At 46.6% G+C, this 27,445-nt stretch overlaps 1 protein-coding gene across 6 annotated transcripts in view; it reads right to left on the bottom strand.

Moving 5' to 3' along the window:
• The window catches only part of agrn (agrin), a 538,795-nt gene that overhangs the window by 54,509 nt on the left and 456,841 nt on the right, over positions 1 to 27,445 (bottom strand). For all 6 annotated transcript variants that reach the window (XM_072477973.1, XM_072477974.1, XM_072477975.1 and 3 more), the window contains 9 exons: positions 23,460 to 23,852; positions 20,984 to 21,115; positions 19,639 to 19,766; positions 18,070 to 18,184; positions 17,820 to 17,939; positions 11,554 to 11,916; positions 7,784 to 7,976; positions 5,917 to 6,132; positions 2,250 to 2,479 (listed from right to left, as the gene is read on the bottom strand). In XM_072477973.1, coding sequence (XP_072334074.1) covers positions 2,250 to 2,479; positions 5,917 to 6,132; positions 7,784 to 7,976; positions 11,554 to 11,916; positions 17,820 to 17,939; positions 18,070 to 18,184; positions 19,639 to 19,766; positions 20,984 to 21,115; positions 23,460 to 23,852 — 1,890 coding nt within the window. The remainder of the gene's footprint in view (positions 1 to 2,249; positions 2,480 to 5,916; positions 6,133 to 7,783; positions 7,977 to 11,553; positions 11,917 to 17,819; positions 17,940 to 18,069; positions 18,185 to 19,638; positions 19,767 to 20,983; positions 21,116 to 23,459; positions 23,853 to 27,445) is intronic.

Genomic DNA, 27,445 nt, shown 5'->3' with positions numbered 1-27,445 from the left:
ACGCCTAAGCGGGTTTAAAACCGACTTAGGCGCACAAAGCTTGGTCACGCCCATTGTGGGCAGGATTCTGATCGCTGTGCGGTGCAAGATCCGGGCAGATCTCGCAAGATATACTGGCTGCCGGGAAGTCCGTGGGAGACTTCTCCCGTTATCTAGCGGTCATGTCGCGCTCCGGTTCGGGCGCAACGCGGCCGTTAGTTTACACCCATCGTCTATCAAAAACCTCTACTGCAGTTACTTCCAAAGTGTACCAAGACCCCATCGATCTTGGTGGAAATGGAACCAATAATCTCCTTCACATTTTCCGAAGATGAGTGTAGCTTGGAAAGCAAAACAAAAAATAGGAGTGTGAATTTTTCCTTTTTTTCTCCTTGCTTCGGCAACTTGTGCCAGACCGACCAATCCGCCATGAAGGAGCTGCAGTGAAATTCTCTAAGAGACCTCGCCAGGGCACAACATCCAGTCACCCCTCAAATAGTTTGTGTGCCTGTACTCCCACGTCAATGATCCTACCACAGCATTTGTTTTTGTTTTTTAAATTTAGAGTACCCAATTATAATTTTTTTCCCCCAATTAAGGGGCAATTTAGCATGGCCAATCCACCTAAGCTGCACATCTATGGGCTGTGGGGGTGAGACCCACGCCGACATGGGGAGAATGTGCAAACTCCACACGGACAGTGACCCAGGGCCCGGATTCGATCCTGGGTCCTCAGTGCCGTAGTCCCAGTGCTAACCACTGGGCCACGTGCCACCCTTTACACCAGCATTTGTGAATAGGGAGGTTCGCTCAGGATCACAGCGAACTGGTAACTCCCAATGCCCAGGGCCTGCGGAGTACTGTAACATTGGTCAGCGATCACAGGGGCATTAGGGGAACGAGACCTGCTGCAAGTTAAGGCGTGAGCAGCAGAGTTTGGGATGACCTCATGCTTCCCGAGGATAGAATGAGGGAGAACAGCCAGGAATGTGTTGAAATTGTTGAGTCGAAGGGATAATTTTTTTTTTATTCATGGGACGTAGGCATCGCAGGCTATGCCAGCATTTATTGCCCCTCCCTAATTGCCCTTGAGGGGCAGAACCACATTGCTGCGGGTATGGAGTCACATGTAGGCCAGACCAGGTAAGGACGGCAGATTTCCTTCCCCAAAGGACAGATGGGTTATTAGGACAATAGTTTCGTGGGGCGGGATTCTCCCCTCCCCTATCCAGCAGGGCGGGGGGTCCCGGCGCCGAGGAGTGGCGTGAACCACTCTGGCATCGGGCCGCCCCGGGGCTAGGTCCATCCCGGAGTGGTTTGCGCCCCGCCGGCAAGCGGGGAAGGGGCTTGGCGCCACGTCAACTGGTGCCGAAGGACCTCTGCCGGCCGCCGCGAGTTGGCGCATGCGCGGGAGGGTTCGTCTCCGCATCGGCCATGGCGGAGGACCAGAGCGGCCGATGCGGAGGAATAGAGTGCCCCCACGGCACAGGCCTGCCCGCGGATCGGTGGGCCCCGATCCCGGGCCAGGCCACCGTGGGGGCACCTCCCGGGGCCAGATGACCCCCCGGCCCCCACCCCCCCCCCCCCCGAGAACCCCGGAGGCTGTCCGCGCCGCCAGGTCTCGCCGGTAAGGACCTACTCAAATTTACGCCGGTGGGACTGGCAAATAACGGGCGGCCACTCGGCCCATCGCGGGCCGGAGAATCGCCGGTGCCGACCGGCGCGGCGCGATTCCCGCCCACACCAAATCTCTGGCGCCGGAGAATTCGGCAGCCGGCGGGGGCGGGATTCACGCCGCCCCCTCCAGTGATTCTCTGACCCGGCGGGGGGGTCGAAGAATCCCGCCCAAGGTCATCAATCGACTTTTTAATTCCAGATTTCTATTGAATTCAAATATCACCATCTGCAGTGGCGGGATTCGAACTTGGATCCCAGAGCATGACTCTGGGTCTCTGATTTACTAGTCCAGTGAAAATACCGCGATGCCACTGCCTCCCCCAGATAAAAAAGGCATCAAGTGAAAAATGATTTTAAAAAGCACGTTGCCTTTGATATTTACGCACCGCATCTATCTAAAGGAAAACCTAACAAAAAAATTCAACACAAATATAGAAGGTGGCATTCCCTCATAAAGGGAGAATTAAAAAGTAGCCCTTGAGTAAATCTCAAGGAGAGCCTTAGAGAAAAAAAATATTTAGGCCCCTGCTCTGTACGATATTGAGAAAGAGCTATATAGTTTATTTTCTTGCCCTCGTGGCCTGCTTGGTTACCTGAAAATCCGCTGACGCATTCACAGTGGAACATCTCTGCCTCCTTCACCCAGCACTTTCCATTATTCCTACATGGGTTGGGTTGACACGGGTTATTACCGCACTCCCCAACTCCACTGCCGTAGAGGACATCGCTGCCTGTTTCCTCCAGGTCATAGACCAGGTTATTGACATCGAGCAGTCGAATGCATCCCTTCAGTCCCTTTGTTGCTGCTGTTCTCTCCGTAACACTGGGGAAAAAAGGCATTTTTGTAAAAAAAAACAGAACGGTACAGTGGACCTGACAACTGGTGTAATTTTTCATAGAATTTACAGTGCGGAAGGAGGCCATTCGGCCCATCGAGTCTGCACCGGCTCTTGGAAAGAGCACCCCACCCAAGCCCACACCTCTACCCTATCCCCATAACCCAGTAACCCCACCCAACACTAAGGACAATTTTTGCACACTAAGGGCAATTTAGCATGGCCAATCCACCTAACCTGCACATCTTTGGACTGTGGGAGGAAACCGGAGCGTCCGGAGGAAACCCACGCACACACGGGGAGAACGTGCAGACTCCGCACAGACAGTGACCCAAGCCGGAATCGAACCTGGGGCCCTGGAGCTGTGAAGCAATTGTGCTATCCACAATGCTACCGTGCTGCCCCAAATGATGCAACAGACAAATTCACAGAGAAAAGAAAAAGCAAAGTACAGCGGATGCTGGAAATTTTAAATAAACACAGAAAATTCTGGAAACCACTCAACAGATCAGGCAACGGACGAACAGAGTTAATGTTTCAGGCTACTAATTTTCCATCAGAGTTTATCGACCTGAAAAGCTAACCCTGTTTCTCCTTCCTCAGATATTGGCTGTGCCGCTGAGGATTCGCCAGCATATTTACCATTATTTTACTGAAAATTCAGGCACGAAGTCAATTTTGATCGTTTTTTTATATCTTGTTTCTTGGTGACTTGGGTTGCACATTACATTCAGGTGGCAGTTTAAACATGTACAGACATGTCCTATTCCTGAACTGTGCCAAGTTACTTGGTGCCTCTATATTAGGGGGGGGCAAAGGTTCCTCTTCCTGGTGGCGAAGGAGTAACCACTGAATGAATCATTTCCATGTAGATAGCGGCTTAGAGTGTAAGGTTCATCGCTTCAACAATTCTTGGAGAACAATGCTGCCCCAGATCCTTCTCCCTCTTCACTTTCCTCTCACTCCCCCTCCCTTCTTCGAATCTCACCTCTGTGGTGTTCTTTGTGTTTCGTATACTCAGGATGTGTACACAAAGACCACACAAGCTAAGTTCAATAACAAAGCTAACATTTAGTACACTACTTAATGTGCAACTTGACCATTTAATCCCATACCAAGCAATAATCTATTAAACTACGCTATACTAATACTTGTCTCATGCACTCTGTCTTAAACTGTACTCTGCTCTCTCCTGCACGCTTTCCCACGCTCTCCTACACACTCCCAGAAGCCAGAGAGTCAGTCCTTTTTATAGGTCGGTACCCAGCTCCATCTAGTGGTCAATTTTGATATTACATTAACCCTTTATATACTAGACATTCTGCATAATGTCACAACCTCGTGCCGTGCTTTCACTATCCCCTCTGCCTTTTCCCTCCCTGACCCTGACCCATCAGGAAAGGGGTCACCTTTATCCCTTTACATCCACATCAGAAAGAATTTCACAGCACTGAGCTGTTCCTCTGTCCCCATTGGTTCTGTGCCCACTTCTTCAGCCAGTTGTCTTCCTCCCATAAAGATGTTCCTTTCTCCCAACTTTAGGATTCTGCTTCCAGCTGCAACCCTCCCTCCGGCCTCCTGACCTGTCCAGATCGTTCCATTGAGAGATACCCATGTGACATCACCTCCCTTTTCTCATTCTAACCCATCTCCCTCTGAACTTAAGACATAATGCTCTCTCAGGTCCAATCGAAAGCTGCTGACCAGGGTGGCACTCTTGTTGCCTGGCGCACCAACCTTGACCGAGCAGAGGCTGAACACTGACTCTCTGACATCTCTTCTTCCCTCTCCTGGATGGAGCATGACCCCATCACTAAACATTAAGCCATCTCACCAATGGATACTCATTGAACGCTTACAGCTCTTAGCGCTGACTCGAAAAAGAAGAAGGGGTTCTGAACAAAGAACAATTAAAAGTACAGCATAGGATCAGGCCCTTCGGCCCTCCAAGCCTGCACCGACCATGCTGCCCATCTAAACTAAAATCTTCTACACTTCCTGGGTCCGTATCCCTCTATTCCCATCCTATTCATGTATTTGTCAAGTTGCCCCTTAAACGTCACTCCCTCCACCACCTCCTCCGGCAGCGAGTTCCAGGCGCCCACTACTCTCTGCGTAAAAAGGATAAGCTGAAGTCAATCCACCACTGATGAAGTCTGCGTCACCCAAAACCTGCATCTACCCTAAGTCCGGTATTGCCTGGGCAACCAGCACAGGTGCATTTGCAGAACATGTCCTGAGATTGAGGTAGCAAACAATATCAGAGATCTTGGGCGGGATTCTCCCATTCGGCGGCAGAGTGTCCACGCCGTCGGAAACGCCATCGAGAACGGGCACTGTGAGTACCGATTCTGGCCCCGACAGGGGGCCAGCACGGCGCTGGAGCGGTTCACGGTGGCCTCCCTCAACGCGCCGGCCCCGACGCAACATGGCGCGGGAGTTCAGGGGCCGGCGCGTAAGAAAATAGGCCCTGGGTGCGAGAGGCCGGCCCGCCGATCGGTGGGCCCCGATCGCGGGCCAGGCCCCATCGGAGGCCACCCCTGGGGTCGGAGCACCACCACCCCCCCCTCGCCCTCACAGGCAGCCCCCCCGACCCTTCGCGCAGAGTTCCCGCCGGCAGCGACCAGGTGTGGACGGCGCCGGCGAGACTCTGCCTTTTTAGAGCGGCCGCTCAGCCCATCCGGGCCGGAGAATCGGCGGCCCGGGCGCGTAGAGCGGCCCGCGACCAGCGCCGCGCCAAGCCAATTCTCCGCTCCACGGAGAATCGCGTGCCGGCATCGGGGTGGCGTGGCGCGGTTGCGAGGATTCTCCGGCCTGGCGCGGGGCTGGGAGAATCCCACCCACAATTTGTAATGTCAACTGTAGTTATACCCAGTAACACAAGCTTACATGCCACGCTGTTCTTTCGAAGTGTAGTAACTGATATGTCGCCCCGCGCCCCCCCCCAGGACCCCGGAGCCCGCCCACGCCGCCTTGTCCCGCCGGTAAATAGGTACTCTAATTTACGCCGGCGGGACAGGCAATTTATTGGCGGGACTTCGGCCCATCCGGGCCGGAGAATCGAGCGGGGGGGCCGCCAACCGGCGCAGCCCGATTCCCACCCCCGCCGAATATCCGATACCGGAGACTTCGGCAACCGGCGGGGGCGGGATTCACGGCGGCCAACGGCCATTCTCCGACCCGCTGGGGGGGTCGGAGAATGACGCCTCAGGTTCTGGCCAGGATGCCTGTCATTGATTTTTGCTGAAGTCACGCACTGGATTTACATCCCCCTTCAGAGGGAAGACACAGCCTCAGATTGTCTTATCGGATAGTCAAATGCTTCTGCAATTGTGAGGGCAGAAAGCAGGCGCAAGACTGAAAACAGCCAATCAAATTATCAAAATAGAAATTACGCCACCCAGGGAAAGTAAAGAACATTTACAGTGCCATTTCATCCTCCGGCGCTCCTCCAAGGAACAGATCTGTGTCGAGATTTAGCCCGTCTGTTCCAGCAGGACTTTCCCCAATCACGTGTGGTTCACTGTCCACTGACAGCATTCCACTGCGTCGGTTACGATTCACAACCACTTGGTGCCATTTCCCAGGTCCTAGACGCCTTTTACTGATGATGATGCCAGTTCCAGAGCCAGTGTTGAACCTGCAGGGATTGAGAAAGAAACAAATTGACTACGGCAACAATTGGGAACAGGTTGAATACTCAGCATCAACCAGCTTCTCAACTATTCAAGCACTGTCTTTCTCTCAAGGTCTCTGAAAGCGATGTTCTTTATTATTGTGGTTTATGTGTTGCAACAACTTCCAACTTGAGATCAATTTCCCTTAGCTTGTTAATAAAATCTACTTATGATTGACAAACTCCATTACTTACGCAGATCTCAGAAATGTAACAGTCAAGAACAAGAGAGTAACAATTTGCAAGCGCACTCCACAAGCAATTATTGGGAAGATGAATGCTGAGTTCGAAGGGAGAGGTTGGGAACAATGACCGATACCTTGAACAAAAAGATTGGTTTTGAGGATGTTGTTAAAGGTGCAGAGTGAGGCAGAGAGGTTTCGTGTACATGCTTTGACCTAATTTTGTTTTCCCTAAGGCTATACATGACTACACGGAGGGGAAGAAGTAAATAGAATTCTGTAGCCCTGCGAAGAGTACAAGCTAACTGAGTTAAGGTTGTTCTAACTGAAGGGAAAATTGTTCTGGGTCATGTTCAAGTTTCTAAAATGCTGAAAGGCATTGGTGAAATGAATTCTGGCAGGTTGTTTAACTTAAATTGCAGCATTTGCAGACACAAATAAAAATTTGAAACGGTCCCCTTCCATACCCATGAGCAGGAGATATCTGGAACAGGCTAAGAAGAGGGGTGGGTGCGTGCCTGGTTACAAAAGGGATTGAATATTAATGGGGTACGTATGTCCATGTAGGAACACAAGGAAAGTCAAAGGTGAGAGAAGACTATCTGGCCCATTGAGACTCCTCCAAATAGAATCATACAATCCCGAGAGTGCAGAAGACCACTTGGCCCACTGAGTATATACCGACCCTCTGAAAGAGCACCCTACCTAGGCCCACCCCCTTGCCCCATCTCCCCAGCCCAATATCCCCACCTAACCGTTGGACACTAAGGGGCAATTTAATATGTCAATTCACCTAACCTGCACATCTTTGGACTGTGGGAGGAAACCGGAGCACCCGGAGGATACCCAGGGAGAACGTGCAGACTCCGCACGGACAGTCACCCGAGGCTGGAATCTAATCTGGGTCCCTGCGTTGTGAGGCAGCAGTGCTAACCACTGTGGTGCTGCAATAACTGCGTTAAATCTCCCATCAATATCATCCAGCTGCATTTTAAACAACCCAGATGTTTTGGGCTCTACTTCCATTTGGTAGATTATTAAAAACAATTATTACCCACTGACATGATTATATAATCTGAAATAGTTAGGATCTGATTTCTTGCGGCCATGGTAGTAGTTATCTGCAGAATGTTACTGGTACAGGTAATATAATATATCAAATGTAACATTTACACCGATGAAGATAACATTTAATTCATTCCTCCTTGAAAGTCTAAATTAGGGACTACACAATAGTTTACATTGGGAGATACATGTATGTAATGTCTATGGTTATAACTGTATATTTATTTTCATAATGGAGATGATCTACATTGGAAACAATGATCTGCTCACTTTACATTTTACATTATTCTAAAATGATCAAAAGTACAGAATATTAATTCGACCATGGCAAAACAATTAGCTTCTTTTAACAGAAATGCACATTTTACCTGAGCTCCACATGGCCCTTTACAAGGGCGAGAGAGATGAAGTCTTTGCCTTTCTTCTGTCCATTATACACCAGTAGGCCATCCAGGTCGGAGGCACGGAATTCTAGACTGATACGTACCGTGTAGTAAGCCTTCATAGTCTTAAATGCGAGGTAAGACTTGCCCCCAAACTCGGGTAAATGGTATACAATTGCTGTACAAAATGAAATAGATCTTAGCAGAGTTTTAGGTATTAGCACCGACTGTGATTTCTGAACAAGACACCTTGTTGAAATGACATTTGATAACTTGATTCACCAAATAAGTTATATTTCAGACAAAAACAATGAGCGGGTGTTTCAAACACCCCCTCCCCGCCCCAGCCCCCGGCATATTTTGTGGTGCCTCCTGTCCTGCCACTCGTTTCTCCATAGTCGCACCCTCCACCACCGGGAACCTGCAGAGGAACGGAAGATTCCGCCAGCGGAAATGGCCGAAAGATTAACACATTTATTTTTTTTAAATTCATTTATGGGATGTGCGAGTCTCGTTGGCTGGGCCAGCATTTATTGCCCATCCCTAACTACCCTCCATTTCAGAGCATTTGAGAGTCAACCACATTGCTGTGGGACTGGAGTCACATGTAGGCCAGACCGGGTAAGGACGGCAGATTTCCTTCCCTCAAGGGCATCAGTGAACCAGATGGGTTTTTACGACAATCTACAATGGTTCATGGTCATCATCAAACTTTCAATTCCAGATCATTATAGAATTCAAATTTCACCATCTGCCATGATGGCATTTGAAGCCAGGTCCCTAGATCTTATCCTGGGTTCGTGGATCAATTAGTCTACACCACCGCCTCCCAAACCAGTAATAATTTATAGAAAGGAAGACAAATTTTATAATTTCACTTTGGTACTTCCCTTTTTAAAATAAGGTAGTGGCAGGCAGCTTATAATCTTTTTGAAGTGACTCTTTCACATTTCAAGAAACCTTTAAGAATTATATGTAACAGTTGGCTGTATATTTGAGTCTTATGGACACCGCGTTAATGACTCCTTCCGTAACTGCAGAGTACTTTGCAATTGGATAAGCCACTTTATTGCTTATGCCCTTAACGTGCCTGAAACCAGGAGCAGAGATGATAAAATGAAAGGTGATGTAATTTACGCACTACAAGGCCAATATACAAAATCATTGGGCATCGCTGGCAACATCAGCATTCGTTGCCTATCCCTAATTTCCCTTGGCTTGCCATGCCATTTCAGAGGGCAGGTAACAGCCGACCATTGTGGGTCTGGAGTCACATGTAGGCCAGTAGATTTCCTTTCCCAAAGGGAAGGTGTTAGTGAATGAGACAATTAAGAATGGTTTCATGGTCACCATTACTGTGACAATGTTTTCAATTTCAGATTATTGATTGAATTTAAATTCCACAAGCTGCCCTGGTGGGGTTTGAACCCTTACCTCCGGATACATTAGCCTGAGCCTCTGGGTTACTGGTCCAGTGACATGTGAAGGAATGGTGGAGTGAGACCTTGAAAGCATTTGCAACCAAGGAAGAGGTTTTTAAAATCAAAACGTTGCTTGACCAGGAGTCAATTAAGGCCACCGAGCACCGGGGCGATAGGTGAACAGGAACTGGTGTGAGTTAGGACATGGGCAGCCGAATTTTGGATAATCTAAAATGTAGGGAGAATGTGGGCGAAGCAGCTAGGAGTGCACTGGAATGGACAAGACGAGGTGACAACGCTGTGAATAAGAATTTCAGCAACAGATGAACAGAGACTAAGGGTGAAATTGGGCAAAGTTACGGAGGTGGAAATAGATAGACTTTAGTTACATCGCAAATTGTGGTCGGGAGCTCATCTCAGGGTCAGGAATGTGTAGGGGGACGGGGAAAAGGCAGGGGGGATGGCACTAAGTCATGATGCTCATTTAGGGATGGGCCAAATGTCCTCCTTCTGCTCTGTAAAAATTCTATGTCGCCATCTCTAACAGGTATGGAAAATGACAACATGGCATAATTCAAACGCAGATTATCCAAAACATGAACAATTATTCAGCTATTTGGATGTCCAAATTGCAAAAGAAAATGTAAAGGGCACCATTACATGTGAAGGAAAAATGTGAGAGCTTATGGGGAAAGAGTGGGGAACTGGGACAAACTAAATATCTTTCTCAAAGATATGGCACAGCAGTGATTCTATGAAATTAATATAGTTTATGACTTACAATGCTAACAACGGTGTATATTATTCACTTAATATCATAACTTGGTCAAGGACTCTGGTTAGGCTCTTGACTTCTATGTCCTCCAGTTTCCGTCAAAAGAATAACAACATTGACATGAAGAATTGGCTCCATCTTATGAACTTTGAGCAAATATGCACAATACGAGCTGGATTAGGCTCTGACATATTGCCGCGCAGAATAGGTTCACTGCAGGTCCACGGCAGAGCTGCTACAGGTTGGGCCCCTGATTTTGGTGGTGGCGTGCAGAGGTTTTGTCACTTTCTCACAAGAAGGGTGGTGTGGAGGCTGGGCCTGATCCAGCTCAAGGTAATATTTAGGGCAAACCAATCCAGGGCAAAGATGAGCGTTTCCCCCCGCCCCCGGAGGTGGACGATAGGTGTGAGTGATGATCCGGGGACCCGGCCAATCACGCACACATGGTCTGGTCTTGTCCCAAACTGGTGAGTTTTTGGGTCTCCTTCCTGGACACCATGTCGTCTATTCTGAAAGTCGAATGAGAGCCCTGTCTTGTTTCCATCTTCAGGGCGCCGGATGCGGAAGCGAACGTTTGCGCCTTTGCCGCGTTGATTGCCCGAAGGCGTACTCTGCTGGGGCGAAGTTCTCCAGCCCTATCCAACGCCTCGGCTAGGTTAGGGAACCTAATGGAGGATCTACACCTGGGGATTGGTCAAGGGATTCTAACGGAGGTAGCAACCTTTCATTGCATGTTTTAAGAACCTAATCAGTGTCAGTTCCTGGGGTGAGGGGAGGAGTGGGGTTGGGAAGGGAGAGATATGCTGTGCGGCGTTATATTGTATTCAGTATTTTTTTTTTGAATGCTGTATTTGGGGAATTGTAAACATGTAAATTTTTCGTATTATTTGGTAAAATTGAAAAACTTTAATAACAATATTTTTAAATAAAGGAGGGTGGCATTAGGGGTGGGATGGGTGGAATACTGGATAGACCACCTCCAGAAGACTATCACAGAACTATGCTGGCCTCGGAAAAAAAGACACCTCCATGTTCATTTTGCCCAGGGAAAGGTTTAAGAGCCAGGAGTACGTTCTTGCTGCATGGATATCAGCAAGGTTCCAGGTTCAATCATTGGTCTACACTAAGAGAGTTTGATGACTGCAATGGCAACGGTCAGATACTGCAAATGGCCACATACCTCTCTGGGCTCAGGAAGGTTGGATGCATGGGGGGTGGGGAATGGCTATTATCGCCACTCTGACTTCTTATGCAGTGATCTCTACTGGAGATGGCTATTCTGAACATTAGGTGAAGATGGAATCAGATTTGATGTCCTTCAGTCTAACCTCCTGCCAACATTCACTCACAAAGCTCCGAGATGTGTAATGGCCAGTTGTGCAGAAGACCGTAGGGCCGTTTAAACTTTACACCCGTTAAGAGCCAACATCATCAGGGGAAACAAAAAATTGGAGAGAACAAGTCTGGGGGAGGGGCAGGGGGAAGCAACGGGGAGTCACATCCTGCAACTGATTACTTAGAAAATAAAAAGACCTCGTTGTCACGCTCGCATTTCTTACTTTGCTCACAAACAGCTCCTCCCCTTCCAGCCGGACAACTGCAAGTGTAATCCTTCCCATCATCTTCACAGGTACCTCCATGGAGGCAAGGATGGACATCACATGGCTTGGGGTAGTAGACACCTGGCAGTTTGTCATGAATTTCCTTGGGGATATGGGGCCTCCTGGTTGTGGCTGCCTTTGTTGTGGTTGCAGTGGTGGAAAGCGCCTTGGCCGGTTGGTGGGGTTTCGGCCGTCTGGTGGTAGAGAGGGGCCGCCTGGTAATTGTCAGGGGGAAGGTGACCAGCGTGGACGCCGTGGTTACCGGAATTGTTGTGGCTGCTGTGGTTGTGCTGGTGGTTGTGAACAACATTGGTGCCAAATCTACAACAAAAATCAGATAAGAAAACCCACATACAAACTAAATTAAACCACCTGTCCCATAATGTATGGCAACAGAATGTAAAACATTTTGATGAGTTACATTTACATAAATCTGTCAAATGTTAATTATAACAACCTCCATTTGTACATCACTCTGTCAAAACAAAAAATAATTGTATCCACACAGTAAGGTACTTTTTAAATTGAAAAATATATTTTTCACCTACATTTCAGATCCACATAATGCTATCTGGGTGATTTAATTTCCAGAACTTCCACTTCACAGCCGCATTCTACATTTGTCTTTGAGTTATACACACCGTCCAGGAAAAATAAAGACACTCACCCTCACTACAAAGGGAAGACCCATTATCATTCCACGGAATACAAAAGGCAACTGGAAGATGGGGTAATAACGTCAATGTGAAGGTTATTAGCCCCTCAGTTTTAAGGGAAAAACAAGATTTAAGAAACGTCCCCTCCTCCCCCAGATCATTTGGATGGTTTAAAGGTTAAGCAATGAACCTAACATCCACTACAAGCTATGAACATAAATCACAGCTAATGTACGGGAAGACTCTGCAAGTCATAACGCAGAACCACTTCTCTCTCCCTCACCAGTTGCCAAGGCCTCAAATATCAGGATAAGCCGACAAAGGGCTTCTTTTCGACCTGCCTATCATTGAAAAACAGTTTAGGGCCTCTGACCTACCCATGCAGGCTCGCGAATTAGTGGACGACGTCTAATTCCGGCCAACCAACGTATCTGCTGCTGTTAAAAGTGTTAAAAACCCATAGCACATAAAGGTTGCAATGCTCCATGTACCCGAAAGACTGAAGGATGAAGCAAGCCCAAGTTCAAACAAAACACTGGGTTGCATTGCTGGAGGGGCAGAATTGAAAAGCGTTTAAATGTAGTTGGGGGCCGAAAATAATCTTGGGCGATGGTGCCAAACGGGTGAAATGGGATTGGCTGACCTTTTACATAGTGTCTTACATTCAGTTCCAGTGACTGCTGTGGTGAGACCACACTCAGAGTGCACTGTGGGCAATTCTAGATTCCACATTACACAGAGAAGCACTGGGGAAAGAGCAAAAAGGATTTGCATGGATAATTCCAGACCTGAAAGTCCAGACCAGCCAAATCCCGCTTTTCCCCCCTATCCTTTGATCCCCTTCGTCCTAAGTGCTATATTGTTTCTTTAATTTTACTTTTTTTTTTCCAATTAAGGGGCAATTTAGCGTGGCCAATCCACCTACCCTGCACATCTTTGGGTTATGGGGGTGAGACCCACACAGACATGGGGTGAATGTGCAAATTCCACACGGACCCAGGGCCGGGAGGCAGAAGTGTTAACCACTGTGCCACCCTCTAAGTGCTGTATCTAACTGCTTCTTGAAAACATGCAATGTTTTAGCCTCAGCTGCTTGGTAACGAATTCCACAGGCTCACCATTCTCTGTGTAAAGGCATTTCTCCTCATCTCTGCCCTTAATTGTCTTTGGACTGTGACCACTGTTTCTGGACACATCCACCATCGGGAACGTCCTTCCTGCATCTACCCTGTCTAGTCCTGTTAGAATGTTTTCCTGGGAGATCCCCCTCATTGTTCTGACCTCCAGCAAATACAATCCTAACCGATTCAATCTCTTGTAATACGTCAGTCCCACCGTCCCAGGAATCAGCCTGGTAAACATTCACTGCATTCCCTGCATAGCAAGAACGCCCTTCCTCAGATAAGGAGACCAAAACTGCACACAATATTCCAGGTGTGGCCTCACCAAGGCCCTGCATAATCACAGCAAGACATCCCTGCTCCTGTACGAGAATCCTCTCGCTATGAAGGCCAATATACCATTTGCCTTCTTTACTGCCTGCTGTACCTACATGTTTACCTTCAGTTACAGGTGCAGGAGGACTCCCAAATCTCGGTGCACATTCCCCTCTCCTAATTTATGGCCATTCAGATAATGGTCTGCCTTCTCGCTTTTGCTACCAAAGTGGATAACCTCACATTCTCCAAATTATACTTTGCCTGCCACACATTTGCCCACTCACTCAATGTGTCCAAATCACACTGAAGGATCTCTGCATCCTCCTCACAGCTCACCCTCCCACCCAACTTGGTGCCATCTGCAAATTTGGAGATATTACATTTAGTTCCCTCATCTAAATCATTAACATATGTTCTGAACAGCTGGGGCCCTAGCACCGATCCCTACGGTACCCCACTGGTCACTGCCTGCCAATTTGAAAAAGGCCCGTCCACTCCTACTCTTTATTTCCGGTCTGCCAACTAGTTTTCTATCCACCTCAATACACTGCCCCTAATACCATGCGCTTTAATTTTACATGCTAATCTTTTATGCGAAACTTTGTAAAAAGCCTTCTTAATGGCCAAATATACCACATCCACTGGCCCCCCCTCGTCAACTCAACTAGTTGCATCCTTGAAGAATTCCAGTAGATTTATCAAGCATGATTTCGCCTTCATAAATCCATGCCGACTCTGTCCGATCCTGCCACTGTTTTCTAAGTACTCTGCTGTAAAATATTCGATAATGGAGTCCAGAATTTTACCCACTACTGCGTCAGGCTTACTGGTCTATAATGCCCAGTTTTCTCTCTACCTCCCTTTTTAAATGGTGGAGTTATATTACCAACCTCCAATCTGCAGGAACTGTTCCAGAGTCTTTAGAATCCTGGAAGATGACCACCAATGCATCTACTATTTCTAGAGCCACTTCCTTAAGTACTCTGGGATGTAGATTATCAGGCCCTGGGGATTTATCAGCCTCCAATCCCACCAATTTCTCCAATATCATTGCTCTACTAACATTGATCGCCTTCAGTTCCTCCCTCTCACTAAACCCTGCATTTCCCAACATTTATGGTACCTGATTTGTGAAGACAGAACCAAAGTATGTGTTTAGTTGCTCAGCCATTTCTTTTCCCCTATCATACATTTCCCTGTGTCTGACTGTAAGGGACCTAACATTTGTCTTCACCAATCTTTTTCTATTCATGTTCCATTAGAAACTTTTACAGACAGTTTTTATGTTCCTTGCAAGCTTACTCTCGTGCTCTATTTCACCATTCGATACCTTGGTCTTTCTTGGTTGAATTAAAAACTGCTCTCAATCCTCAGACCTGTTGTTTTTCCTGGCCAATTTGTATGCTTCTTCCTTGGATCGAATACTATCTCTAATTTCCCTTGTAAGCCATGGATTGGCCAACTTTCCAATTTTACTTTTGTGCCAGAGAGGAATTGTTGCAGTTCCTCCATGCGCTCCTTGAATGTTTGCCACTGCCTATCCACTGTCATTCCTTTAAGTAATGTTCCCCACTCAATCGAAGCCAACTTATGCCTCATACCATCGTAATTTCCTTCATTAAGATTCAGGAACCTAGTCTCAAAATCAACTACTTCTCTCTCCAGCTTGATGGCAAATGCTCGCATATTATGGTCGCTCATCCCCAAGGGGTCTCGCGCAACTATATTGCCAATGATTCCATTCTTATTACACATTACCCAGTCTAGGATGGGCAGCACAGTAGCACAGTGGTTAGCACAGTTGCTTCACAGCACCTGGGTCCCAGGTTCGATTCCCGGCTTGGGTGACTGTCTGTGCGGAGTCTGCACGTTCTCCCCGTGTCTGCGTGAGTTTTCTCCGAGTGCTCCGGTTTCCTCCCACAAGTCCTGAAAGACGTGCTTGTTAGGTGAATTGGACAGTCTGAATTCTCCCTCAGTGTACCCAAACAGGAGCAGCACGGTGGCACTGTGGCTAGCATTGCTGCCTGACGGCGCCGAGGTCCCAGGTTCAATCCCGGCTCTGGGTCACTGTCCGTGTGGAGTATGCACATTCTCCCCGTGTCTGCGTGGGTTTCCTCCGGGTGCTCTGGTTTCCTCCCACAAGTCCTGAAAGCCGTGCTTGTTAGGTGAATTGGACATTCTGAATTCTCCCTCAGTGTACCCGAACAGGGGCAGCACGGTGGCACAGTGGTTAGCATTGCTGCCTCATGGTGCTGAGGTCCCAGGTTCGATCCCCACTGCGTGGGTCACTATCCGTGTGGAGTTTGCACATTCTCCCCGTGTTTGTGTGGGTTTCGCCCCCACAACCCAAAAATGTGCAGGGTAGGTGGATTGGACACGCTAAATTGCTCCTTAATTGGAAAAAATGAATTGGGTAATCTAAATTTATATATTTTTTAAATTGTACCCGAACAGGCGCTGGAATGTGGTGACTAGGGGCCTTTCACAGTAAGCTCATTGCAGTGTTAATGTAAGCCTACTTGTGACACTAATAAAGATCATTATTATGCTCTCTTGTTGGATCCTCAACGTATTGGTCCAAAACACCATCCCTTATGCAGTCTAGGAATTCCTCCTCCATGGTATTGTGGCTAATCCTGATTTGCCCAATCTATCTGCGGATTAAAATCACCCATAATCACAGATGTTCCTTTATCCCATGCGCCCCTAATTTCCTGTTTAATGGCATTATATTGATGGGAGAGATGAAATAAATAGATTGAGCAGAAGTCCGTCGGGAACATAAACAGGAAAGTCTCCCAGAATTAACTGGCCTGTTCCCGTACTGTAAATTCAATGGGTTGAACATCCATGCTTTTGGCCATGTCGAAACCGGGGGCGGGGGGTGGTGGGGGGAGGAATTAAAAAATGGCGGATGGCACCACAGTTCAGGATTCCATCCCTAATTCCCGGCATTAGGGATTTTTATGCACCCCATTCCCCCATGGCATGCTTTCCATTGTCTACGCCGTTTTGTGTGGCTCGCCTGTCCTGCCACTGGGGATACAGCCGCGGGGCGGGGGAGGGGAGCGGGAGTCACCTTCAGTGGCCCCAAAAGATCCAGCCAGCGGGAAAATCCTGTCCGTAGATTCCTGGGCTCGAAACAGGGATCAGTACAGCAACAGCAAGTGGAGTGCAAAACCATCAATGTCTTTTCTTCGAAGTGGGCCTCTGACCTTACTTTTGCTTTAAGACTTCACAGGGCACGTTCACAAAACCCAATGCTCTGCCACGTAGACTGTCCCACAGCCTGAATGTACTGAGGCCGGTTTAGCTCGGTTGGCTGGACAGCTGGTCTGAGACTTTACTTAATTAGGTACCGAGAACCTTGGTCTATTTACCTTCCTGCCACCAGAGGGTGATAGTGGTACTCTTTCATTAACTTCAGCTTGACGAGCATAACCTCACTGCATTTTATCACATGCTGCGTGGAACTTTCCGGAGAAGCGTAGCAAATAAAACAGCTGTTCCAGTTGTCAGCCAAAACTCTGCGGAGGTGTACCTTTCTTTTTTTTTAAAAAAAGGAACATCTGCAGAGCTGAGTTGATTATGATGAGGTTGTGTTACCCAGAACACGCTGTGAGAGATGCTAGCCTTCCCTGGAGGGTACAAATATTAACATTCCAGCAAGTTATATTTCTCCACAGTACAGCACGGTATGGTTCAGAACACTTGGCAGAAGATGCCGTTCATTAACAAGCGCTGATATTTAAAAATGGATAATCACTCCATTTATAGGCTGGTAAAGAAGGTACATTTATACAACTCAGAAAAAAGTTACTAATCGTTACCAGGAGTTTTATAGACTACGAAGGTCTCTGGTTTAGGTTCTGGCCTGTGTTATTTAGTCAGAGTTACGATGGCGTTATGGGACAGTCTGGCCAAGACTTCTGGCTGCTTTGCACTGATGTGTGTGGGTTGCCAAGTAAGTTCAGCTGTTCCACAATGCTAAAAAGCCCACTGATGCTCAATGTGTCAGCCCAGACATGAAGGACTAGTGGGACTCTCACCCAGAGAGGCCTCGAGCAGCGTAAGAATGAACAGAAATCTGAGCAGGTGGTCATGGGAAAGAGAATGGAAAACACCTTACCAAAGTCCACGATTTTGATATTGTCCTGTTCTGGCTTCTTCACAATAATAGATTTCTTCTTGGAGAGTCTTACTTGCTGAAGTAAAGCCTTTTGTACATCACGGGAAGTGTAGATTGTGCCTGGAAAAATTGGAAAACATAATATTGACACGAGAAGATTCTGCAACTAAAAAAACACCTTGGAACATGAACAGTCTGGTTGACCTTTTTTGCTCATTCCTTGCGATAGGTTGGTCCATATTGTACTTACTTGGGTCAAAGTGGACTTCAACGGTGGCACGCACAGATTTGCTTGCACCCAGACCACGTACTCGGACACTCTTAAAATCTCTCTTCACGTTCGAGTTCCCCAAGAGCTCTTCCAGCTGGATGGAGTTGCGATTGTGTGGCACATGGTTAAACAATCAGACGTTAGCAACAACCTTAACCCGGCTCTAAACAACACGACTAGTCAATGCCTATTCAGAAATAATTGCGTTGTGTGTGGTTCTCAACCAGAATTGTGTGGATGGGTGACCTCTTTGCTGGTGTCCTTACCACTCACTCCAACACATAGAATGACTGACTGAGTGCCCAATTTTAGGAGGGCTTTCAAAATGTGACGGGCGCAACCGATACAGACAGAAGGGAAAACCTGAGGGCAAAGCAACTTCCAAATTCTCAAGCTGTTTGCAAGATTAAGCGAAGAGTAATATTAGCAAATGCCTGTAACGGAGGGTTCCTAATGGGCTCATTGGAATGGGAAGGGGCGGTTGTGGGAGCAGGTATGATAGCGGCATTTAACGGCATCTAGACAAATTGGGGAAGTATAGATGTTGCATCCAAAATAGTAATTTTAATGAATTCTCTTTATCTATGAAGAAGCAATTTAAACTTCATCCAATGCTTGATGGATTTATTCTAATTAATGGTTCATCTCAACATGCTTTTATTGTAAATTTTCTGTTCAACATCTTATCTGCTAGTGTCAGAGGCTACAAAAGAAATATTACCCAAAGATGTGCATGTTAGGTGGATTGGCCATTTTAAATTGCCCTGGTGTCCAAAGAAGGTTAGGTGGGATTACGGGAATAGGGTGGAGGTGTTGGGATAGGGTGAAGGTGTGGGCTTAGGTAGGGTGCTCTTTCCAAGGGCCGGTGCAGACTCGATGGGCTGAATGGCCTCCTTCTGCACTGTAAATTCTATGATTCTAAATATATGAATAGGGTGGGAATGGAAGGATACGGACTCTGTAATTGCATACGGTTTTAGTTTAGGCAGGTACCATGCAGGTCGCAGGCTTGGAGGGCCGAAAGGCCTGTTCCTGTGCTGTAATGTTCTTTGAAACTCCATTGCTGCCATAAACCAAGTTTGATTTAAATTTGCTTTATTGCTTTAACCGAAAAGCATTTGCAGTATATGCTCCCTATCCACAAAATGACATGCAAAACGTACTTCGCTAAATAAAAAGGGTAACAGCAGTGGGAGGCTGAATGAAGGTGAATGTCACCCAGGGATGAAAAAGCGGTTCCCAGAGGCTGCTGATGAAAGCGGGGATTAACCGCAATGCTCTGCAGCAGCAATACTCAATCCATTCTTCATCGAGAATGAAGAAAGCGGGCTCTGGGCCCATACATTACAATGCACAACAAATAAATCAGAAACAAGATCCATCGACATGTTAGCGATCCAGCTTCAGAAGCTGATCCGCACCAAAAAGTTAGCAAGTTTCACTTTTAATTTCTGGGAACGGATTTGGTTAATTAACAGTATCCGCCAACATCCTTGGCCTACTTCGGGAGACAAGAGCATAATTCATCAGTTGCCAACTATCACTTACAGCACTCTCAATACTTCTGGCCGTTTCACCAAACAGTTCCGACTTAGGATCATCCATCTCCGGAATGTAAAAAAGTTCTTGACCCTCGACCTCTTCCAAAACGAGCACTCCTTGGAATACCTTAGTAGCTATTGAAAGCAAAATCACAGTGGGAAACCTGGCATTAATCAATGCCCCTGTCAGCAGCAATAAACAAAGCTGTATCACTGGCTGATAGAACAGTGAATGGTGGTTGGTAGTGCCAGTCTTAGGGTTAGTAGGATGACATATTCTTTGAATTAGTAGTTCAGAGGAAGCTTGGAATAGGTGTACATGTGAATTTGGTTCATAACGCAATGCCATAAATACCAGATTTTACCACAAGATTTGCTCCACAGCTCCAAACTATTGAGGTTGGCAAGAAGTTAAGCAGACAAAGAGAAAGAGTTGTTAGAGCAGAGGCAGGTTTAAACCAGCAGGAAATGAATAAAGAAATTAGATTTATAGAGCAGTAGCTTCTCAATAGAAATTAAAACACACTTTGCATCAGTGACATTCAGACTCTGCACTTTCATGCAGGAATGAATACATCGCTGATTGATTCAATTCCTTCTATTATTTGAAATGCCATCATTTACTTAAGTTCTTGATTGGAGGTTTATGGAGAGAAAGAATTTCCAACACATTCGTCTGCAATGAATTCAAAATCTATAATTTGCAAATTACGAAGACGCATTTACTACCGCAATGCTCTCACTGAATGTATTTTCAGAATTCCTGTGAAGTCACGGCCAACCTGCTTAGGCTGACTACATGTAGGCACTTGGAAAGAAAATGAATTGTCGGTTCACAATCAAAAAAAATGTTGAAATATTCTCATTTAAAAAATGAAAAAGAAGCACTAGGGGATTTTATTTCTGCTGCATTTCTGTTATCATTGTGCTAGAATATTGCCACTGGCTCTACTATTTTAACACTAAGTGGGTTAACAAACTGCACTCCGATACTGCAGACAAAAATGTAACTTCATTAACCAGTGCAGTAAAAACAAGAGTAAATTGCACCCCATGGATCCATCAGGTGCCTGTGTTAAATTGCCACAACCTCTGCAGGTGGAATTTCTGCACCACGTTGTTTTTAAGACAATGAAGGCTAAATGTTTATGTGCACGTGAAGGCAGTCTGCGCCTTATCAATATGCACTGATGTGGATCAGGTAACGTGAGCTTACACTCAGAACACTGCCCCCAAATAATCCAGTTCACCCAACACCTGGCATTCTGACAAAAACTGCAGAGCCACCTGTCTCTGGAAAATTGTTAGTGATCTCAGCCAAATGTGGCTCTTGTGTTCATCGAGGTACTTACGTAGACAGTTGCTTCCCTCACCATCCACAGATGCCGTTTTTCCATCAGGACAACAGCCAAACTCGGTGTTATCGCACGATGACCTTTCAACTGGGACAGGCGTTGGAACAACTATTAAGGACTCATTGGAACCTACAGATGACAAATACCGAGCTATAACTTAGGTCAGCTGCACACTGAACTCTAAAAATTAAAAGCTGTCCAAGGCATCTTTAAATGCTTTACTTGAGCTTCTAAACTCAATAATTAAAGGCCATTATATTTGACAGTCCCAGGCCGGCACGGTGGCGCAGTAGTTAGCACTGATGCCTCACGGCGCCGTAGATCCGGGTTCGATCCCAGCCCCGGGTCACTGTCCGTGTGGAGTGAGTCTCACCCCCACAAACCCAAAGATGTGCAGGGTAGGTGAATTGGCCGTGCTAAATTGCCCCTTAATTGGAAAAAGAATTGGGTACTCTAAATTTATTTTTAAAAAGATCTGACAGAGCCACAAAACAACTGTGGAGACGACTATTTTAACATCGTTGTACACTGAACAAATTATGCTGTCTACATATTAACACCAAAAATATGACAAACTGGAATCATTCTTACATGTCTAAACCATAATCTATATTAATCCATTCTTTCACAGCACTTGGGCAGTGAAATCGATATTAGCACGTGAATATTTGACACAAATAATATAAAATTACTTTCTCCGCTAACACATTAAAAAAGGTGGTTTGATCCCATGAAAGCAACGGGTAACAGAATCTCGAACAAATCAGCACGAGAGCCAAATGGTTCCTTCTCTGCTCTAGGGTTTTGCGATGAAGCATTTTGATCGAGCGATTTCACAATTTTAGACTCTAACCTTTGGGCGCTTTATAAAAATTGGGTTTAAACGGACAAGGGGAGTGAACCTTTATCTCGTGCTCGTGAATGACACATCACAGAAAATATGTTGTCTTGACAACCAAAAACCTTCCACGATGTCATGAGGTCACTGGGAACCACACACATCAACTCAGTAGGGTTGGCACTTATTTAATATTCAGAACATTGTTAAATTATGTTTTATATAAATCCTCTTGGTGCAAATAAAGAATATGTATGCAGCGGAGACTCGCCAGATAAACCCAATGTAAGGCATGAATTATTTAGTTGCATCTGTCTGCTTTGATAAATATTGTACCTAATGAAAGCTACTCTGCACCTTTATTTACAGCAAAGGTTTTTAATGTACACTCAACTTAACAGAGTTACTTGAAATAAAAGTACTAAAATAATTCTTGCACTGCCTTTGTATTCCAATTTTACACTTTGAGCTTGCTCACTGCAAACAACTAATGGCCAAGTTCGGCTGCAAGAGGGGCAGAGGTCTCACACGTATGACCACATGGTCGCTGGGAGATCCGAATGGTGAGCTTTACTTTCAATGGGAACAGCTGATTTCCTCCAGGCAACCAGCCTCCTTGAAAGGCTCCAATTCAGCACGTGCCCAGTGACTCTGCTTTTCGAACTCTGGGGGCAGCGCGAGCATTTTAGGCAGCACTACTGTATGGAGAGGAGCCTGTGTTCTGCAGGTGCTATGTTTGACGTTTGAATTTGTGCTGATCCACGAGGTTAATATTCTGGCTATGCTAGGTAAAATATGGCTTTGTGTTAAATAAAGGACAGTGCACAATGATGATGCCCATTTCGGGATCCTCTATGTCTGCTATTTTGATGGATGGGGCAAATATCAGTTTGCTGAGCAATTATTTTACGCTTCCCTGCAATAAGGAGGTCACAGAGGAACCTTTTTACCTTTTCATCTGTTCTTTCGGCTCTCAGAGGGGCATTGATATTGGGCGGGGTAAGGAGTATCTATACTGTGATGAATAAGGTATCACAAATGGTATGAGAGAGGCTGGATGGAGCAGAAGATCTTTATCTGTCCATCGTTGTTTGTACCTCAGTCTTTTGACAGGCTATAAAATTATTGCAATAGATTTCAACTGCAATTAGCAGTTGTAAGCCTTTACACACAAAGCATTACACGTGACAGACCTTTGAGTTCAAAGATTTGGGCGACAATTACGATTCTAAATTGGATCAACCATATTTTATTTAATTTCACCCAGTGAGCTGCTCATTGGTTAATCCACCTAAACTGCTGAAGGGCTCTTCAGTTTTAATGGTGGTTCTCATTAACTCTTCGAGCAGTGCCACATGACTCAACACCAACACCATCTAAAGTTAAGACTCTCGCGAAGATGGCGCTGGTTTTTCCTCCTGCAATCTAGATTTTGGGCCACCAACATTAACCTCTCTTTGGGAGGGACGGTGAAAGGTTAAGAGATTGGCTTCAAAGGTTACGCCTAGGTATTGATTCCAATAATCCTAAACCACCGTTGTTCTAATTCAGCGTTCTGCGCAACACCCCAAAAGAAACAAGCGCTCTCATGCATCCCCATGGACTATTTCACCAAGCAGAAACAATTCACATTACCCATCGGCTCTCCTCCACTAGCTTCTAGATCACCACTTGCTTCAAGATCTGTATCCCCGCTGAAATCCCCACTGCCTGACAGATCAGGGGGCTCAGATGGAATGACTGATGTTGGAGGCTGGGGAGTGGTAGGAGGATAGGCAGTGACAAAAGGTCGCCTGGTTATCATGAATGACTTGGCCCGGATGTGTGATCTTGTGGTATGTGCAGGCCATGCTGTGGATCTAGGGGTGAACGCGGCTCCAAGAATTTCAGATTCCTTCTTTTCAACCCGTTCTGTCGGAATGATTTCTTCCCTTGTCGAAGACGTGACTGTCGACGGGGACACCTTCGACCCTTTGGTTGTCTGAAGAGAGGGGGCGGTAGGAGGAACGGATGGTCTCAGTGGAGTTCCTGTATGAAGAGGTGAGATTTTTCCAAAGAGTTACAGAAGTAAATGAAAGTATGTTGAGGAAAGCATAACATCAAAACAAATATAGGTAACAGCAGGCTTTAAGGAGTGGATCCTCAATTCTGGAAACCTATAAATGAACAGAACATTTTAAGCTACGTACACACACGGATCAACATCGTAATTTTAACAGGCATGCAAGTAAATCTAACTAAATCATTTTGCATCATTCGAACTTGAACTCTTTGGAACTGAACATTCAATGCAATTTTCATGAAAGGCAAGATGGTTAAGGTTAACTGCAGCAAAGCAGATGGTCTCAAGTCATTTTGGGCTTACACACAAGAGACAAAGTCATTAGTTCTTGAAAAGGCCCCCTGGAACAGTGAATGGGTACGCGTGAGTCTCAACAAAGCATCCATTATTTTACTTGCTGTTGATCTCAACAGATGACTGCTTTTATACAAACGTGACAATCACAGCAAGCAGTTTAGGAACGCTTGAAATGCAAGATTTGAAGTTTCCCAATGGACATTTGACCTGCCAAATTTTAGATAACAAAGGTCCAAAAACATGAGGGCCGGGATTCTCTGACCCGGCGGCGGGTCGGAGAATCCCCGAGGAGGCGTGACAATCACGCCCCGCCGCTCCGACTCCGGCTTCCCTATTCCCCGGCGCTGATCTTCGGTCGCCAGCGGGATCGGGGCAGTACCGTGGGGGCTTACATTACTCCGTGCCGAGCCCCTGTAGGGATCCGCCATATTGCCCGGCGGCCGGCACGGAGAAGGGAACCCCTGCGCATGCGTGGAAATACACCAGCCGTTCTGCGCAAGCGCGGAAATATGCTAGCTGTTCCGCGCATGCGCAGACTCGCGTGGGCCGTTCCCCGCCGGCTGGAGCTGTGAGGACCACTCCGGCGGCAACCTAGCACCCTAAAAAGGTGAGAATTCCTCACTTTCGGGGGCCGTTGGCGCCGGTTTTCATGCCGGCGTGCAGACATAGCCCCGTTATTACAGAATCCTGCCCGAGGTGTTTAAATTCAGCACACATTGGTTTTCAGGGCGAGTAAAAAAGAGGGAGAGTAGCTATATATTATAGTTCGCACAAACATCTCTTCCACTTCCCGTCAGCCATGACAATAAATATTTTTCCACAAGAGTGGCCTTTATGGGCATGTAACTCAAGATTGTCATTCCCAGCCTTGTCATCACATAACAACAGCCAAGATCTTCCATGAGATGGCTGTAGACATTTGTAAAATCCAGAGCTGCAGTATATGTGAGAGAGCTGTTGCCATTTCATAGAATCATAGAATTTACAGTGCAGAAGGCCCATCGAGTCTGCACCAGCCCTTGGAAAGAGCTCCCTACCTAAACCCAAACCTCCACCCTATCTCCATACCAGCCTATCCATGTAACTTCACCTAACCCAACCTTTTTTTTTGGACACTAAGGGCAATTTAGCATTGCCAATCCGCCTAACCTGCACATCTTTGGACTGTGGGAGGAAACCGGAACACCCGGAGAAACCCACGCACACACGGGGAGAACGTACAGACTCTGCACAGACAGTCATCCAAGCCGGGAATCGAACCTGGGACATTGGAGCTGTGAAGTAATGCAACCGATACATAGACATACATACATAGACATACTATACATATATAGGGGCAGCATGGTAGCACAAGTGGATAGCACTGTGGCTTCACAGCGCCAGGGTCCCAGGTTCGATTCCTCACTGGGTCACTGTCTGTGTGGAGTCTGCACGTGCTCCCCGTGTCTGCGTGGGTTTCCTCCGGGTGCTCCGGTTTCCTCCCACAGTCCAAAAGACATGCAGGTTATGTGGATTGGTCATGCTAAATTGCCCTTGGTGTCCAAAAAGGTTAGGAGGGGTTATTGGGTTATGGGGATAGGGTGGAAGTGAGGGCTTGGGTGGGTCGGTGCAGACTCGATGGGCCGAATGGCCTCCTTCTGCACTGTATGTTCTATGTCGTATATCTGCACTGGGTCCAGGTTCAAGAATGTGAATCTTACACTCCTGGTGACTGTCGCAAAGCAGGTGAACTTCTGCTGTCACGGTTTGGCATGTTTTCCAAACCTGGACACATGTTGGCCTCACAATTTGCTTTCCATTCTTAATTCCATTGTTAGCAGCTGCACACATGATTTATTTCTACTGCAGTTCTCAGAGGGTAAGGGAGGAAATGACAGCATATTAATTCACAGACACTGAAGGGAAAACAGTTAGTGGAACTCACAGTGCATTTTTACCGTCTCATGCACTATTTACTGAGCACTTCAACAATGGTGGCTCTCGGTCCGTGTGGAGTTTGCACATTCTCCCCGTGTTTGTGTGGGTTTTGCCCCCACATCCCAAAGATGTGCAAGGTCGGTGGATTGGCCACGCTAAATTGCCCCCTTAATTGGAAAAAACATAACTGGGTACACCAAATTTATTTTAAAAAACAATGGTGGCTCTCAGAGCAACTGCCGCAGATAATTGTGGACTTCACATTATCTGGAGGAGAATAGCTGTGCAATAATCAGTGAAACACTGGCTTTAAAAATACTTCCAAGAGAAAACTGAATAAAATGGTGGCATGCAATAATTCATCGGTACAATTGCTCATTAGCACAGCACAGCGATTCCCAAATGCTGTGTGGTATGTGCAACCAGAACTTACTCAATGGCAACTTCCCCACTCGCTGATTCAGTAGATGAACTGCCCATCAAAGGTACTGAGCCATGCAAATAAGGAAGATCCAGAGTTCTACCCTTTGGTCTTGGCTGAGTTTACAGCTTTCAGTTGGGGCGGAGCTTGGTGGTGCCTCGAACGGCCTCAAGGTCCGCGGGCAAAAGGACAGAGCTACAGCCGTGATGCTGGCACCAACGAAACACGAGTCCACCCCTTCAGGGAGTGAGGAAGGATAGCAGAAAATAAACATAAAATACAAGTACCAGAGCTATTTACAACATGCCGTGAACTCCATTAGATTGTAACCTTTACGATAATTCAGCGGTGTGGTTATTTTTTAATATATGCCATATGTAAAAGGTTTTTTGTTGGGGGCGGGGTAGCTTTAAGATTCAGCTTATGCCCATTTGTATTTGTTGGAAACAATGGTCATACGTTTGACACAATTTGTTGACATGTTTCAGGTCACTGTGTAATAGTCAAAGGAAAATTGGGGTTACGGGGATAAGGTGGAGGTGTGGGTTTGGGAAGGGTGCACTTTCCAAGGGCCGGTGCAGACTTGATGGGCCGAATGGCCTCCTTCAGCACTGTAAATTCTATGAAAGGATTGCCCTATTGTAATGCTGGAAATGTATCAATAATCAATAGTTTGATTCTTGCAAAATCCTATTCCCAAGGGTATATTCACCCATGTTGCATTCCTGGCAGGCATCACATTCAAAGTGGCCGCTTGTTGCTGTCAGGATTTCAACATAGTAGCGTTGACTTCCTCAACCGCCCTCCCTTCAAGAATAGCTCCCTCAGCGGGTACATCATTCAGAGTTTATCCATGTGTTTTATCCAGAGTTCGCTCCAGAGACTGTTTCCACATTTGGCCACTGCATCACACCCTAGGCTGGC

The sequence above is a fragment of the Scyliorhinus torazame genome, chromosome 16 (assembly GCF_047496885.1).
Source record: "Scyliorhinus torazame isolate Kashiwa2021f chromosome 16, sScyTor2.1, whole genome shotgun sequence".
Lineage (NCBI taxonomy): Eukaryota > Metazoa > Chordata > Chondrichthyes > Carcharhiniformes > Scyliorhinidae > Scyliorhinus > Scyliorhinus torazame.
This window is presented reverse-complemented; position numbering and strand designations above follow the sequence as displayed.